Source organism: Bos indicus x Bos taurus, chromosome 17 (assembly GCF_003369695.1).
Source record: "Bos indicus x Bos taurus breed Angus x Brahman F1 hybrid chromosome 17, Bos_hybrid_MaternalHap_v2.0, whole genome shotgun sequence".
NCBI classification, from domain to species: Eukaryota; Metazoa; Chordata; class Mammalia; order Artiodactyla; family Bovidae; genus Bos; species Bos indicus x Bos taurus.
Genome location: NC_040092.1, coordinates 62,349,143 through 62,361,197, shown reverse-complemented (window position 1 = coordinate 62,361,197; position 12,055 = coordinate 62,349,143). Strand labels below are relative to the sequence as shown.

Here is a 12,055-nt window from a genome sequence, read left to right as displayed (position 1 = left end):
CTGAGGGAGCTATCTTTTCTTACTCAAAAGTTTCAGGCTGGAGTCTGGTAAAGCATCAAAGTTTTTTTGTTGACTAAGCGATCAAAGGTTATATAACGAAAGTAGCCATAATGATGCCATGCAATTTTCATGGTTAAAAAAACAAGTAACCACTATCTATAAAGATTAGACAGAAACACCAAATAACGCCAACATGGGTTAAGTGCCATTGATTTTAACATTCATTCATTTAATTATTATAACTCACTGATAACTCAGGTGGTAGTGCTATTAACAAATGGAACAATATCAGGAATTCCAGTCAAGAGGGAAAGAGAGGAAGAAAAATCTATATATTAAATGGCACTTAGAAACTTATCAATCAAATGCAGTGTCTTTGGATCCAGATTCCAACAAATCCAACTGTTATGGGAAGGAGGTAATAGGAGAGACAAAATGTAAATGAGTATCAGGGGGAAAAATGAATATGGCCTAATTCTTTGTAATCTCAAGGAACTACTGTTTATTTTTAGGTGTGATAAAGATTCAGTTCAGTTCAGTAGCTCATTCGTGTCCGACTCTTTGCGACCCCATGAACTGCAGCACACCAGGCCTCCCTGTCCACCACCAACTCCCGGAGTCCACCTAAACCCATGTCCATTGAGTCGGTGATGCAATCCAACCATCTCATCCTCTGTCGTCCCCTTCTCCTCCTGTCCTCAATCTTTTCCAGCACCAGGGTCTTTTCAAATGAGTCAGTTCTTCGCATCAGGTAGCCAAAGTATTGGAGTTTCAGCTTCAACATCAATCCTTCCAATGAACATCCAGGACTAATCTCCTTTAGGATGGACTGGTTGGATTTCCTTGCTGTCCAAGGGACTCTCAAGAGTCTTCTCCAACACCACAGTTCAAAAGCATCAATTCTTCGGCCCTCAGCTTTCTTTATAGTTCAACTCTCACATCCATACATGACAACTGGGAAAACCATAGCCTAGACTACATGGACCTCTGTTGGCAAAATAATGTCTCTGCTTTTTAATATGCTGTCTAGGTTGGTCATAACTTTCCTTCCAAAGAGCAAGTGTCTTTTAATTTCATGGCTGCAATCACCATCTGCAGTGATTCTGGAGCCCAAAAAAAAAAAAAAGTCAGCCACTATTCCCACTATTTCCCCATCTATTTGCCATGAAGTGATGGGATGGATGCCATGATCTTCGTTTTCTGAATGTTGAGCTTTAAGCCAACTTTTTCACTCTCTTCTTTCACTTTCATCAAGAGGCTCTTTAGTTCTTCTTCACTTTCTGCCATAAAGGTGGTGTCATCTGCATATCTGAGGTTATTGATATTTCTTCCGGCAATCTTGATTCCAGCTTGTGCTTCTTCCAGCCCAGCTTTTCTCATGATGTACTCTGCACAGAAGTTAAATAAGCAGGATGACAATATACAGCCTTGACGTACTCCTTTTCCTATTTGGAACCAGTCTGTTGTTCCATGTCCAGTTCTAACTGTTGCTTCCTGACCTACATACAGGTTTCTCAAGAGGCAGGTCAGGTGGTCTGGTATCCCCATCTCTTTCAGATTTTTCCAATTTATTGTGATCCACACAGTCAAAGGCTTTGGCATAGTCAATAAAGCAGAAATAGATGTTTTTCTGGAACTCTTGCTTTTTCGATGATCCAGCAGATGTTGGCAATTTGATCTCTGGTACCTCTGCCTTTTCTAAAACCAGTTTGAACATCTGGAAGTTCACGGTTCACATATTGCTGAAGCCTGGCTTGGAGAATTCTGAGCATCATTTTACTAGCGTGTGAGATGAGTACAATTGTGCGGTAGTTTGAGCATTCTTTGGCATTGCCTTTCTTTAGGATTGGAATGAAAACTGACCTCTTCCAGTCCTGTGGCCACTGCTGAGTTTTCCAAATTTGCTGGCATATTGAGTGCAGCACTTTCACAGCGTCATCTTTCAGGATTTGAAATAGCTCAACTGGAATGCCATCACCTCTACTAGCTTTGTTCATAGTGATGCTTCCTAAGGCCCACTTGACTTCACATTCCAGGATGTCTGGCTCTAGGTGCGTGATCACACCATCGTGATTATCTGGGTCGTGAAGATCTTTTTTGTACAGTTCTTCTGTGTATTCCTGCCACTGCTTCTTATCTTCTGGTCCATACCATTTCTGTCAGATCCATACCATTTCTGTCCTTTATCAAGCCCATCTTTGACCAAGGATATTGTGGTTCAAAAGAGTATTATCTTTGAGAGTTATGATAAAACAATATAATACTGGACTCTCTGTCAAAATACTGGGGGTGGGGTGGTGAGGAGTTCAGGAGAAACAGGCCTGGCCGTGTGGCAGTGCCCACTGAAGGTGACCACTGAGGATGGGTAGTTTAATTCTAGTTCTCCATCTGCACATGCTCACAATTTTCCAGACTAAACAGTTTAGATACTAACTTTAAGGAAGCATTAGGTGCCTGCTGCACTCCGTGGTCTGTGGCAGCCACCCTCCACTTCTTCCTGGCTCTGGTTCATTTCCTGCCGTCTGGGAGCTGCCATCCCCACACAGGGGTTGTGACATGCTGTCCCATTCCTTTCTGAGGTTCATGGCCTTATACAGTCACCATCCCGTTCTTACTTCTACCCTGCACTGGAAACCCAGCCCTGTCACCCTCATCCTGCCTGAGACAGAGGCCCAATCAACCCCCGGCACCGCTGAAGATTCAATCAACAGGTCAGCTTCCCAACAGCTCTGAGAACCACACTTTCTATCAGACAGCCTGGAGCTAAGACCACAATCCTGCCAATTCATCTCAAGGCACAGAAACCAGAGGTACAGTTGTCCCTCAGAATCCAGTGGGGACTGTTCAAGGATGGCCATGGACACCAAAATCCAAGGATGCTGAAGTCCCCTACATAAATATGGCATAATACTTGCATATAACCTATACATATCCTCCTATATACTTGAAATCATCTCTAGATGACTTGCAATACATAATACAAACCGACAGACCTTAGAGGTTCAATTTTAGCAGACTGGAATTGCAGGGTCAATTCCAGATAACTGTAAAAAAGCAAATGTTGCAATAAAGCAAGTCACACATATTTTGTGATTTCCCAGTATACACACTATGTTTTTAATATGAAGTGAAAGTGTTAGTTGCTCAGTCGTGTACGACTCTCTGTGACCCCATGGACTGTAGCCCACCAGGCTCCTCCATCCAGGGGATTCTCCAGGCAAGAATACTTGGGCAGGTTGCCATTTCCTTCTCCAGGAATCTTCCCAACCCAGGGATCAAACCTAGGTCATCCACATTGTAGGCAGATTCTTTACCATCTAAGCCACCAGTTCACTGAGTGTGCAATAGCATCATATCTTTAAAAAGCAATGTACATACCTTAATTTAGAAATATCTTACTGCTATAAAATGCTAACCATCATCTGAGCCTTCAGTGAGTCGTGATCTCTTTGCCGTAGTGCCATCAAAGATCACTGATCACAGACAGCCACAACAAATGTGTTAACAATGAAAAAGTTTGAACTTTAACAAGAACTATCAAAATGTGACCGAGTCAAAAAGGGAGCAAATGTCATTGGGAAGATGGGGCCTAAAGACTTGCTTAACTTAAGGTCACCACCAACATGCAATACAAACACAGTATCTGAAAAGCACAATAAGGCCTAACGAAAATGCTATGTAAATAGCTGTGACTACAATGTATACGGGAGACAAAGAGTTTCAGCATGTAGAAAATCCAAGTTTTACTTTTTGGAACTTGCCGGAATCTTTTTTCAAATATTTTTGATCTGCAAAGGCAAACTCCACGAATACAGAGCACCAGCTACAGAATATCACCCTGTGTTTCTGCAGAGGTAAACTCCAGCGCGGTTCTGCCTAAAGTTCTCCTCCCCCGGGTACCAAGATGCTGTCACAGTTCTCCACCGCAAAGACTTCCCTCCCACGCCACTCTAGAGGTAACGGTGCCCCGACCTGCTCCCTGGCTCCTTGCCCTTCTCAATTTTGTTTTTCTTTTCTTTTTTTTTTTTTTGCCTCATCAGGTGGCTTGTGGGCTCTTAGTTCCCAGACCAGGAATTGAACCCAGGCCCTCAGCAGTGAGCACAGAGTCCTAAACACTGGACTGCCGGGGAATCCCCTCAATTTTATCTTGTAGCACTTATTGCTACTTGACAATAAGTTTGTCTATCACCTCTCCTTTCCAAAATGTAACCTCCCTGAGGGCAGGGACTTGGCTTGGTTTGCCTCTGTGTGCTCAAACTCTCAACAGTACCTGAAGCATAAAAGCAGAACAAACACGTATGCAGAATGCTCAGGATCCCAGGAAAATAGGACTAAAGGTCAAAGCGGGTTGAGAACAGAAAACTGATACTATTAACGTTAACTAAGAACATGCGCTTTCCCCACCCACACGCCCACGCCCACACCCACTTCATGCCCTAACAGGGTGATTTCATGGCACTACTTTTATGCACTCTGACATTTAGACTGTTCTAAAGAACTGAAAAATCAGTGACTACAGGGGCATATTAATAATAGCTGAATATGTCAGTTTGTGCCAGAAAAGAACCCAGTGCAAACACAGTACCTTCTTGTGCCCGCTTCAGTATTTCCAACAGACACAAATCATCTCAGAATTCAGGGTGCAGTGGGAATTACATTAAAGCCTTTAGAGGCCATGGGTGTTGTTATTTTAAGTAAAAAATTAGTGCTTTCTACTGTATATAAAATAGATTAACAAGGACCTCCCGTATAGCAAGCACCAAAAACTCTACTCAATACTCTGTAATGGCCTATATGGGAGAAGAATCTTAAAAAGAGTAGATATATTTGTGTATGTATAACTGATTGACTTCGATGTACACTTGAAATTAATACCATATTGTAAATTAACTATACACCAATAAAAAATTTTAATAAAAATAGGTTTTAAAAATAAACAACATTTGGTTGTGCAACTGGGGGTAAAAACAATCAGCACTTTGCTCCTCCTTCTCCTACTACAATCCTACCAGCTAAAAATCCCGACCAGCAATTGGCCTTGTGACAGCAACATCTAGGAAGCTGGCAGGCAGTTCAGAGTGTCTGGTTCTACCCTGACCTGACTCCGGCCCTCAGGCACCACGTGATCCTGGGCAAGGCGCGGCACCTGTTTCCTCATCTGTGAATCAGGGGGCAATCACAGGGTCTATATCACAAGGCTGATATGAGAATTAAAGGACTGAGTAACAGGTACACAGCCTAGACCAGTACCAGGCACAGGGTAAAGGTCAATTCTCTTAGCTGTCATGTTCAGGAGCATTACCACCACAGCTGAACTCACTCATACACTGCCGTGTGCGTGCCCAGTCGCTCAGTCACATCTGACTCTTTGCAACCCCCAGGACTGTAGCCTGCCAGGCTCCTCTGTCCATGGGATTCTCCAGGCAAGAATACCGGAGTGGGTTGCCACTTCCTCCTCCAGCTTATACACTTACCCTTTAACATAATTCTAGGAAGTACTCATTCTCGAGAACACAGAAAAAATAGCCTGTCTTTTTTTTAAGGCCTGAAAAAACTGGTGACAGTACAGTGTATCACAATCCAGTGGGGATTCTGCTGTAAATCTCTGTTGAGTGAATGAATGTCAGGAGACAAATGCAAGTGTTTGAGAAATGTTGGTAAATACTATTCAACGCCCTCAGAACTCACGTGAAGATCACGCACACAATGCACTCAGCACAGCACTGGGCACGTGGCGAGCACTCCACGGAGGGGAGCTATTACTACTCCTGTTGGGACAGTGTATTTCAAGGCAAAGTGGGACTTTAAAGTCTCGCAGGCTCAAGTTCTCTTCCTCTGCACACAGCCTAGAAACCCACCGAATGAGGCAAGTTCCAACACTGCCCTGCTATCCCTCTGCACCTCCATAAGTTCTTGTTGTTTTTGTTGGTTTTTTTAAGAAAAGAACATTTTGACTGCACTGGCTGTTTGTTGCTGCACATGAGCCTTCTCTAACTGGGGTGAGGAGGGGCCACTCTCTAGTTGCAGCGTGTGGGTTTCTCACTGCAGTGGTTTCTCTTGTTGCAGCATGCACAGTCTAGGGTACGCAAGCTCAGGAGTTGTGGCGTGGGCTCAGCAGTTGCAGCTCAAAGGCTTAGATGCCCCGAGACACGTGGGATCTTAGTTCCCAGACCAGGGATCAAAGCCACGTGCCCTGCATTAGCAGATGGATTCTTAACCACCAAACCACCAGATAAGTCCTTCCATAAGTTTCCTGCTTTTGTCTTCATGATATGTTAAGATGATTCTTCATGAGACTTGATTTCAATGCAACTGCTCCAGGGCTAACAAAAATCTAGGAAGTGTTGATACAGTTCAAAGCACCTTTTTACAGATGAAGACACAGAGCGTTGGTCAAGAGGTTCAGAAATTTGTCCAAGATCTCCCCATGAGTGGCGCCACTGGGGTACTAGAAATCCAGGCTCCCCAAACCTCACCCAGGCTTCTTTCCATTACCAGGTTCTACTCATCCACAGATAAATGCACCAAAACCTCCACCAGAGCCAGCTTGTACACCCAGATTTCCCCCCATCTAAAGACCGATGTGTTCATGAACACCCCACCACTCACCATGATCTCCCTCTGCTCTTCCAGATTCTTCAAAAAATTAGAAAATTCACGCAAGGAAGCATCTGTAAGGAGAAAGGCATCATTATTTCGTGGCCAAAGCAAAGGAAAGCCAATGAAAACCTCGTCTTTACGTACCTATGCAGCGTTCGTCGTCCGTCTCTGCATCACCGATAAACTCAAATTTGAAGTCTCTTAGGGAGTGCGCAAACTTCCGCTGGGCTGCCGAGAGAGCTGGAAAGAAAGATGGAGTGACCACGGGCGTCCTTGCTTCCAGTCAAAGTTTAGCATGAACTGATTCCTCCTCAGATGGCAGAGCTGTGGAGCTGCCCTCCACATGAGCTGTGACGAGACACAACCCAGCACCTCAGCCAAGGGGCCCGGCATCCCACCTGGGCACGCCCAGGGAGTTTGTCTGCTACATTCTAGGATGGAGCAGTTGCTGGAGAAATATTTATATTGCTCCCAAAAGCAGTCTCCCGTTCTCTACTCACTCAGGTCAGAACGTGGGCTAAGTCAAGTTCCAGCCGTCATTAGGGGCACACTGCACCTGAGAGCACCTCCCGAGACTAGGTGACATCCAACTAGGCGCCAAGATTTCAAACACAGACATCTCAAAGCCCAGTCAGCCCACCAGATGCCCTGAACTGATGCTCCAGCTCTGGCTGGAGAAACCCAGAGGATTCAAAGAGCTTTCAAAGCAAACAGCAGCAGCCAGGTAAGCCAAAGGCCAAGCTTAAATGGCAGAAAGAATTCATTCTCCAAAAGATCTATAGGGCTTCATCTATTTTTTCTTTCTAAACTGGTGATTCATAGAAAATAGTGGAAAATTCTTCTTCTGTAACAGGCTAACAGTTTGGCTCAGAGGTTCAAGAGTCTGCCTGCAATGCGGGAGACCTGGGTTCAATCCCTGGGTGGGGAAGATCCCCTGGAGAAGGCAATGGCAACCCACTCCAGTATTCTTGCCTGGAGAATCCCATGGACGGAGGAGCCTGGAGGGCTACAGTCCATGGGGTCGCAAAGAGTCAGACACGACCGAGCAACTTCACTTTCATTCACTTTCAACAGTTATGTTACAGGCCACACACGATACTACAGGATACATATTTCTTTAAACCTCTCTCAATGCTCTAAAGAGAGAATCAAGGTTATCCCCATTTTACCATGGAGATGTTAGCACTAAGTCACAGAGCTAGTACAGCAGCAAAGGTTTGATTGCTTCCAAAGGTTTAGAAGCTGCTGCTCCCCGACGTACGGCTCCTGGCTCACTACAATGAATACTGACAGACTGGGTTAAAGTAACACTTCCTGTCAAGCAAACAGAAAAGGTGAAAAAGCAAAACACCAGTCCATAACTGTTGACCAGAGCGCTTACACAAAAAATAAATACGGACAAGAAATCGAAGCACTGGACGTGAACACTGAGGGCTGTTTTTAATAAGATGGTGTAAGATGGTAGCAGCAAAAAGCTTCTCTTTTTTAGTCACTGTATTACAGCTAACAAGCAAGGAATGAAAGAAAAAATTTCTTATTTTTACACTGGGAAAAAAAACTTTTTAACCAACTCTTTACCTCCACTCGTTAAGCACAATGGTTCCCCAATGCCCTCCTTGACAAGCTGCTGCTTCTCACTTCTTAAACTTCCTACGAACCCTCCCCAGTTCTCCCAGCCGCTCTCACAGTCTGGCTGTTTATTTTCTTTCTGGTAGCGCTGAGTCTTCACTGTGGCATGTGGCCTTTCTCTAGCTGTGGCTCACGGGCTTAGCTGCCCGGTGGCATGTGGCATGCGGAATCTTCTCAGACCAGGGACGGAACCTGCATCCCCTGCATTGGCAGGTGGATTCTTAACCACCGGACCACCAGGGAAGGCCTCTTAATGTTTTCTTAACAGTTTCTATTTTAGGGTAGTTTCAGGTTCACAGCAAATTGTGGAGAAGGTGGAAAGGTTTTCCCTAGAACCCCTGCCCTGATATGCATAGCTTCCCTCATTATCAACAACCTCCACTGTCACGGATTTGGAAACCTCATTCTTCCAAAGCTAAACCAGAAACGTTTTAGAAGGTGACACAGGATCATATTTCTTACCCTTGGAGTACAGAACAAAAGCACAATCATCATGTAAAACATGATGGGTGCAAGCATGGTCTCCTTCTCCACCCCTCCTTTGTAGGAGGCTTCTCTTTAATGGGACTCTTCAGCTCCTTTGGCAATAGGGAGAGTTTTATCCCACCCCCGGAATCTGGGCTGGTCTTGTGGCCAACAGAACGTGATGAAAAGGACACTGCTAATTCGGAACCTCCAGCTTCAGAACTTTGCGCATCCCTGCTCCACGCCATTGAAAGCCTCTGACCGCCATGTGATCAAGCCCCAGCTAGCCTCCTGAACGGTAAAAGATGTGTGGCCCAAGCCCCCCACTTATTGCCCCATCGGTCAGACATCCCACCCATAGAAGCAGAGCTTCCCGCCTTAAAGGAGGTAGCCCAGATGAGATCACACTGCCCAATGGGCAGAGTCCAAACTGACATAAAGACTGCTGCTTAGGCCACTAGACACGGGGTGATTTGTTACTAAGTAATAAATAGACTAATATAGAAAGGTTAATGAAATTTGACTGTATTAAAATTTTAAAGACATTAAAGAGTAAAGAAAAAGCACATACCCCAAAGGTACAAACAGCAGCTATGAATCACTGAGGTAAGGCAGAAAGTCCCATAAAAAATTGGGCAAAACATTTGAATAGGCTTTTGCAAAACAAAATGAAGGAAATCCAAATGGCCCAAAACCACATGAAAAGGTGCTCAAACTCATTAGTGATTATAAAAGTGAAAAGAAAACCTCAACACACCTCAGTACACTCATCGGACTGGCAAAAATCAGTAAGTCTGGCAACCTCAAGAGTTGGTGTGTGTGGAGCAACACAAATTTTCACTTACTGCCAGCAAGGGTAAGAATGGGTATGTGCTGGTGGTGATTTAGTCGCTAAGTCCTACCCGACTCTTTGTGACCCCAAGGACTGCAGCCCGCCAGGCTCCTCTGTCCATGGGATTTCCCAGGCAAGGATACTGGAGTGGGTTGCCACTTCCTTCTCCAGGGGATCTTCCTGACCCAGGGACAGAACACGCATCTCGTGCTTGGCAGGCAGATTCTTTATCACTGAGCCACCTGGGAAGCCCAAAAATTGATACAATCACCTTTCAAGTATTCTGGCATTATCTAGTAAGTTCGGTAAGAACCTAGAACCTACAACTGTCCTTCCAGGTAAATTCCTAAGATAAACTTCAGCACACGTGCACTTACAGATGCGTACTTTCTACAACATACATCCACGCGTCAACACAGATTAACCTCACAATGTGGAGAGGAGGAAGGAAGTCCCGAAAGAATCCACAGTATGGCTGTTTCACATGAAGTTCAAAGCAAGCTCCACTAAACCCTATGTGTACGTTGCATACACGGGTCACAAAATTACAGAACAACTAAGAACGGTAAGTGAATCATTCTCTCAAAAGTCACATGATCTTCACCACCTGGGACAACGGCAGAGGATGCAACAGACGGCTACGAGGGGATTCAAAGGTTATTTTAGCTCATAACCTAGTTGGTGAGTCTGCGGATATTTGCTTTCTCATTCTTCTTTAAAGCATACACCTGGTTCCCATATTTCTGTATTTCCACCAAAATTTCACATCTAAACAATAAAAATGTTTAAATCATAAAAATGTAAAGCCTGGGGATTTCCCTGGTAGTCCAGTGGTTAAGCTCTGCGCTGGCAGGGGGGCACACACGTTCGATCCCCGGTCAGGGAACTAATATGCCACATGCCAAGGGGCATGATAAATAAAATAATAAAGGTATATATCTTCTAAAAAAAAATATAAACCCTGGCTATCAAGGCCAGTCCAGAGTTAATCCAGGCAAACATAGGATTATTCCCTAGGATTGGCCATGACGGCCTGTTCTTGGTGTACACAAGCCAAATCACTCCAGACTACCAGGCTTCAAAGTGCTGTCCCGTCCTGGAAGGGCTCCTTCCCCGCCCGCACCCCCGTCTGGCTGGCTCCTTCACAGAAACCTGCCCCTCCCACCACCCTCCCCAGAATCATCGCCCCTGTGCCCTACACCCCGCTCTGTTCCACAGCGTGCGACCTTCACAGCGCTGCTCACCTGAAACTGCCTCATTTAGTCAGTATTTTCTCGGGGTTCTCTCTTCTCCCGCCTCAGCTTATCTGAGCCCTGAGGCAGCAGCTGGCACCCTTGTGCTTCCCTCTATCTTTGAAACAGGGACCAGACAGTTTTTGCTTTTTAGTTCATGCAGCTGTTTCCAAATAGTGAGTGTGTGGGCTTATTATCATTTTTAATAACTTTATCGTATTCCATTTTGCTAATGTTTGCCAGTTCTCAACAGGGGCATGTAATTGGTTCCATTTGTGTGTTTATCTATGTAAATCTCTATGTACTTATTTATATATGCCATATATAAACAACATATAAATGCTTATATTATACATATAGAACCATGTTAGTCACTCGCTCGTGTCAGAGGCTCTTTATGACCCCATGGACTCTAGCCTGCCAGGTTCCTCTGTCCAAAGAATTCTCCAGGCAAGAACAGTTGAATGGGTTGCCATTCCCTTCTCCAGGATATCTTCCCTACCCAGGGACTGAACCCGGGTCTCCTGCATTGCAGGCAGATTCTTGATCATCTGAGCCACCAGAGAAGCCCACAGAACCATAAATGCTGGTATAAAATCTATTTTTCCCCTCTGGAGTCTCTTCCTTTATTTTATCCAAAACTACCATGTCAAAAAATACTTCAAGAATCATGCTTTCATAATGTCAGGGCAAGATACTCTTCAGAAAGCTATAATTTAAATGCATCCATTTCTCAACATTTATTTCAATTCCTAATCTCATTAGTTGAAACTATTTATAACAGCAGAATTGAACTGAATCATATTTGCACAGCTAATATGATACATTTCTTCCTATGTAAATACCATACTTTTCTCTCTTACCTCTGTGCTAGGTATTATAGTTACATCTATTTTTACTTTAGAATATAATCATTTTTCCCCTTCACTGACTTCTTTCTAGTGTTATTAAGAGTTCATTAAAAAAACTTCTTATTGCTTAAAAATTTCACCACTCTAAACTCCAGTTCCATTTAATCATCACAAATTTATCACCTTTTCTGTTGTGTAGTACATTTTTTAAATATTTACTTGTTTTTGGCTGCATGAGGTCTTAGTTGTGGCTCCCAAGCACTGCTGCCCTGAGGCACGTGGGGTCTTAGCTCCCCGACCATGTCCCCTGCATTGGAAGATGGATTCTTAACCACTGGACCATGAGGGAAGTCTCTAAAGTACATTTTAAATCCCTGGTGGCTCAGACAGTAAAGAATCCACCTGCAATGTGGAAGACCCGGGTTTGAACCTCTGCTTGCAAAGAT

At 44.3% G+C, this 12,055-nt stretch overlaps 1 protein-coding gene across 4 annotated transcripts in view; it reads right to left on the bottom strand.

Annotated features, from left to right (window-relative positions):
* Positions 1-12,055, bottom strand: part of ARHGAP10 (Rho GTPase activating protein 10) — a 376,879-nt gene that overhangs the window by 274,198 nt on the left and 90,626 nt on the right. For all 4 annotated transcript variants that reach the window (XM_027513410.1, XM_027513409.1, XM_027513413.1 and 1 more), the window contains 2 exons: positions 6,745-6,840; positions 6,610-6,671 (listed from right to left, as the gene is read on the bottom strand). In XM_027513410.1, the coding sequence (XP_027369211.1) occupies positions 6,610-6,671; positions 6,745-6,840 (158 nt within the window). The remainder of the gene's footprint in view (positions 1-6,609; positions 6,672-6,744; positions 6,841-12,055) is intronic.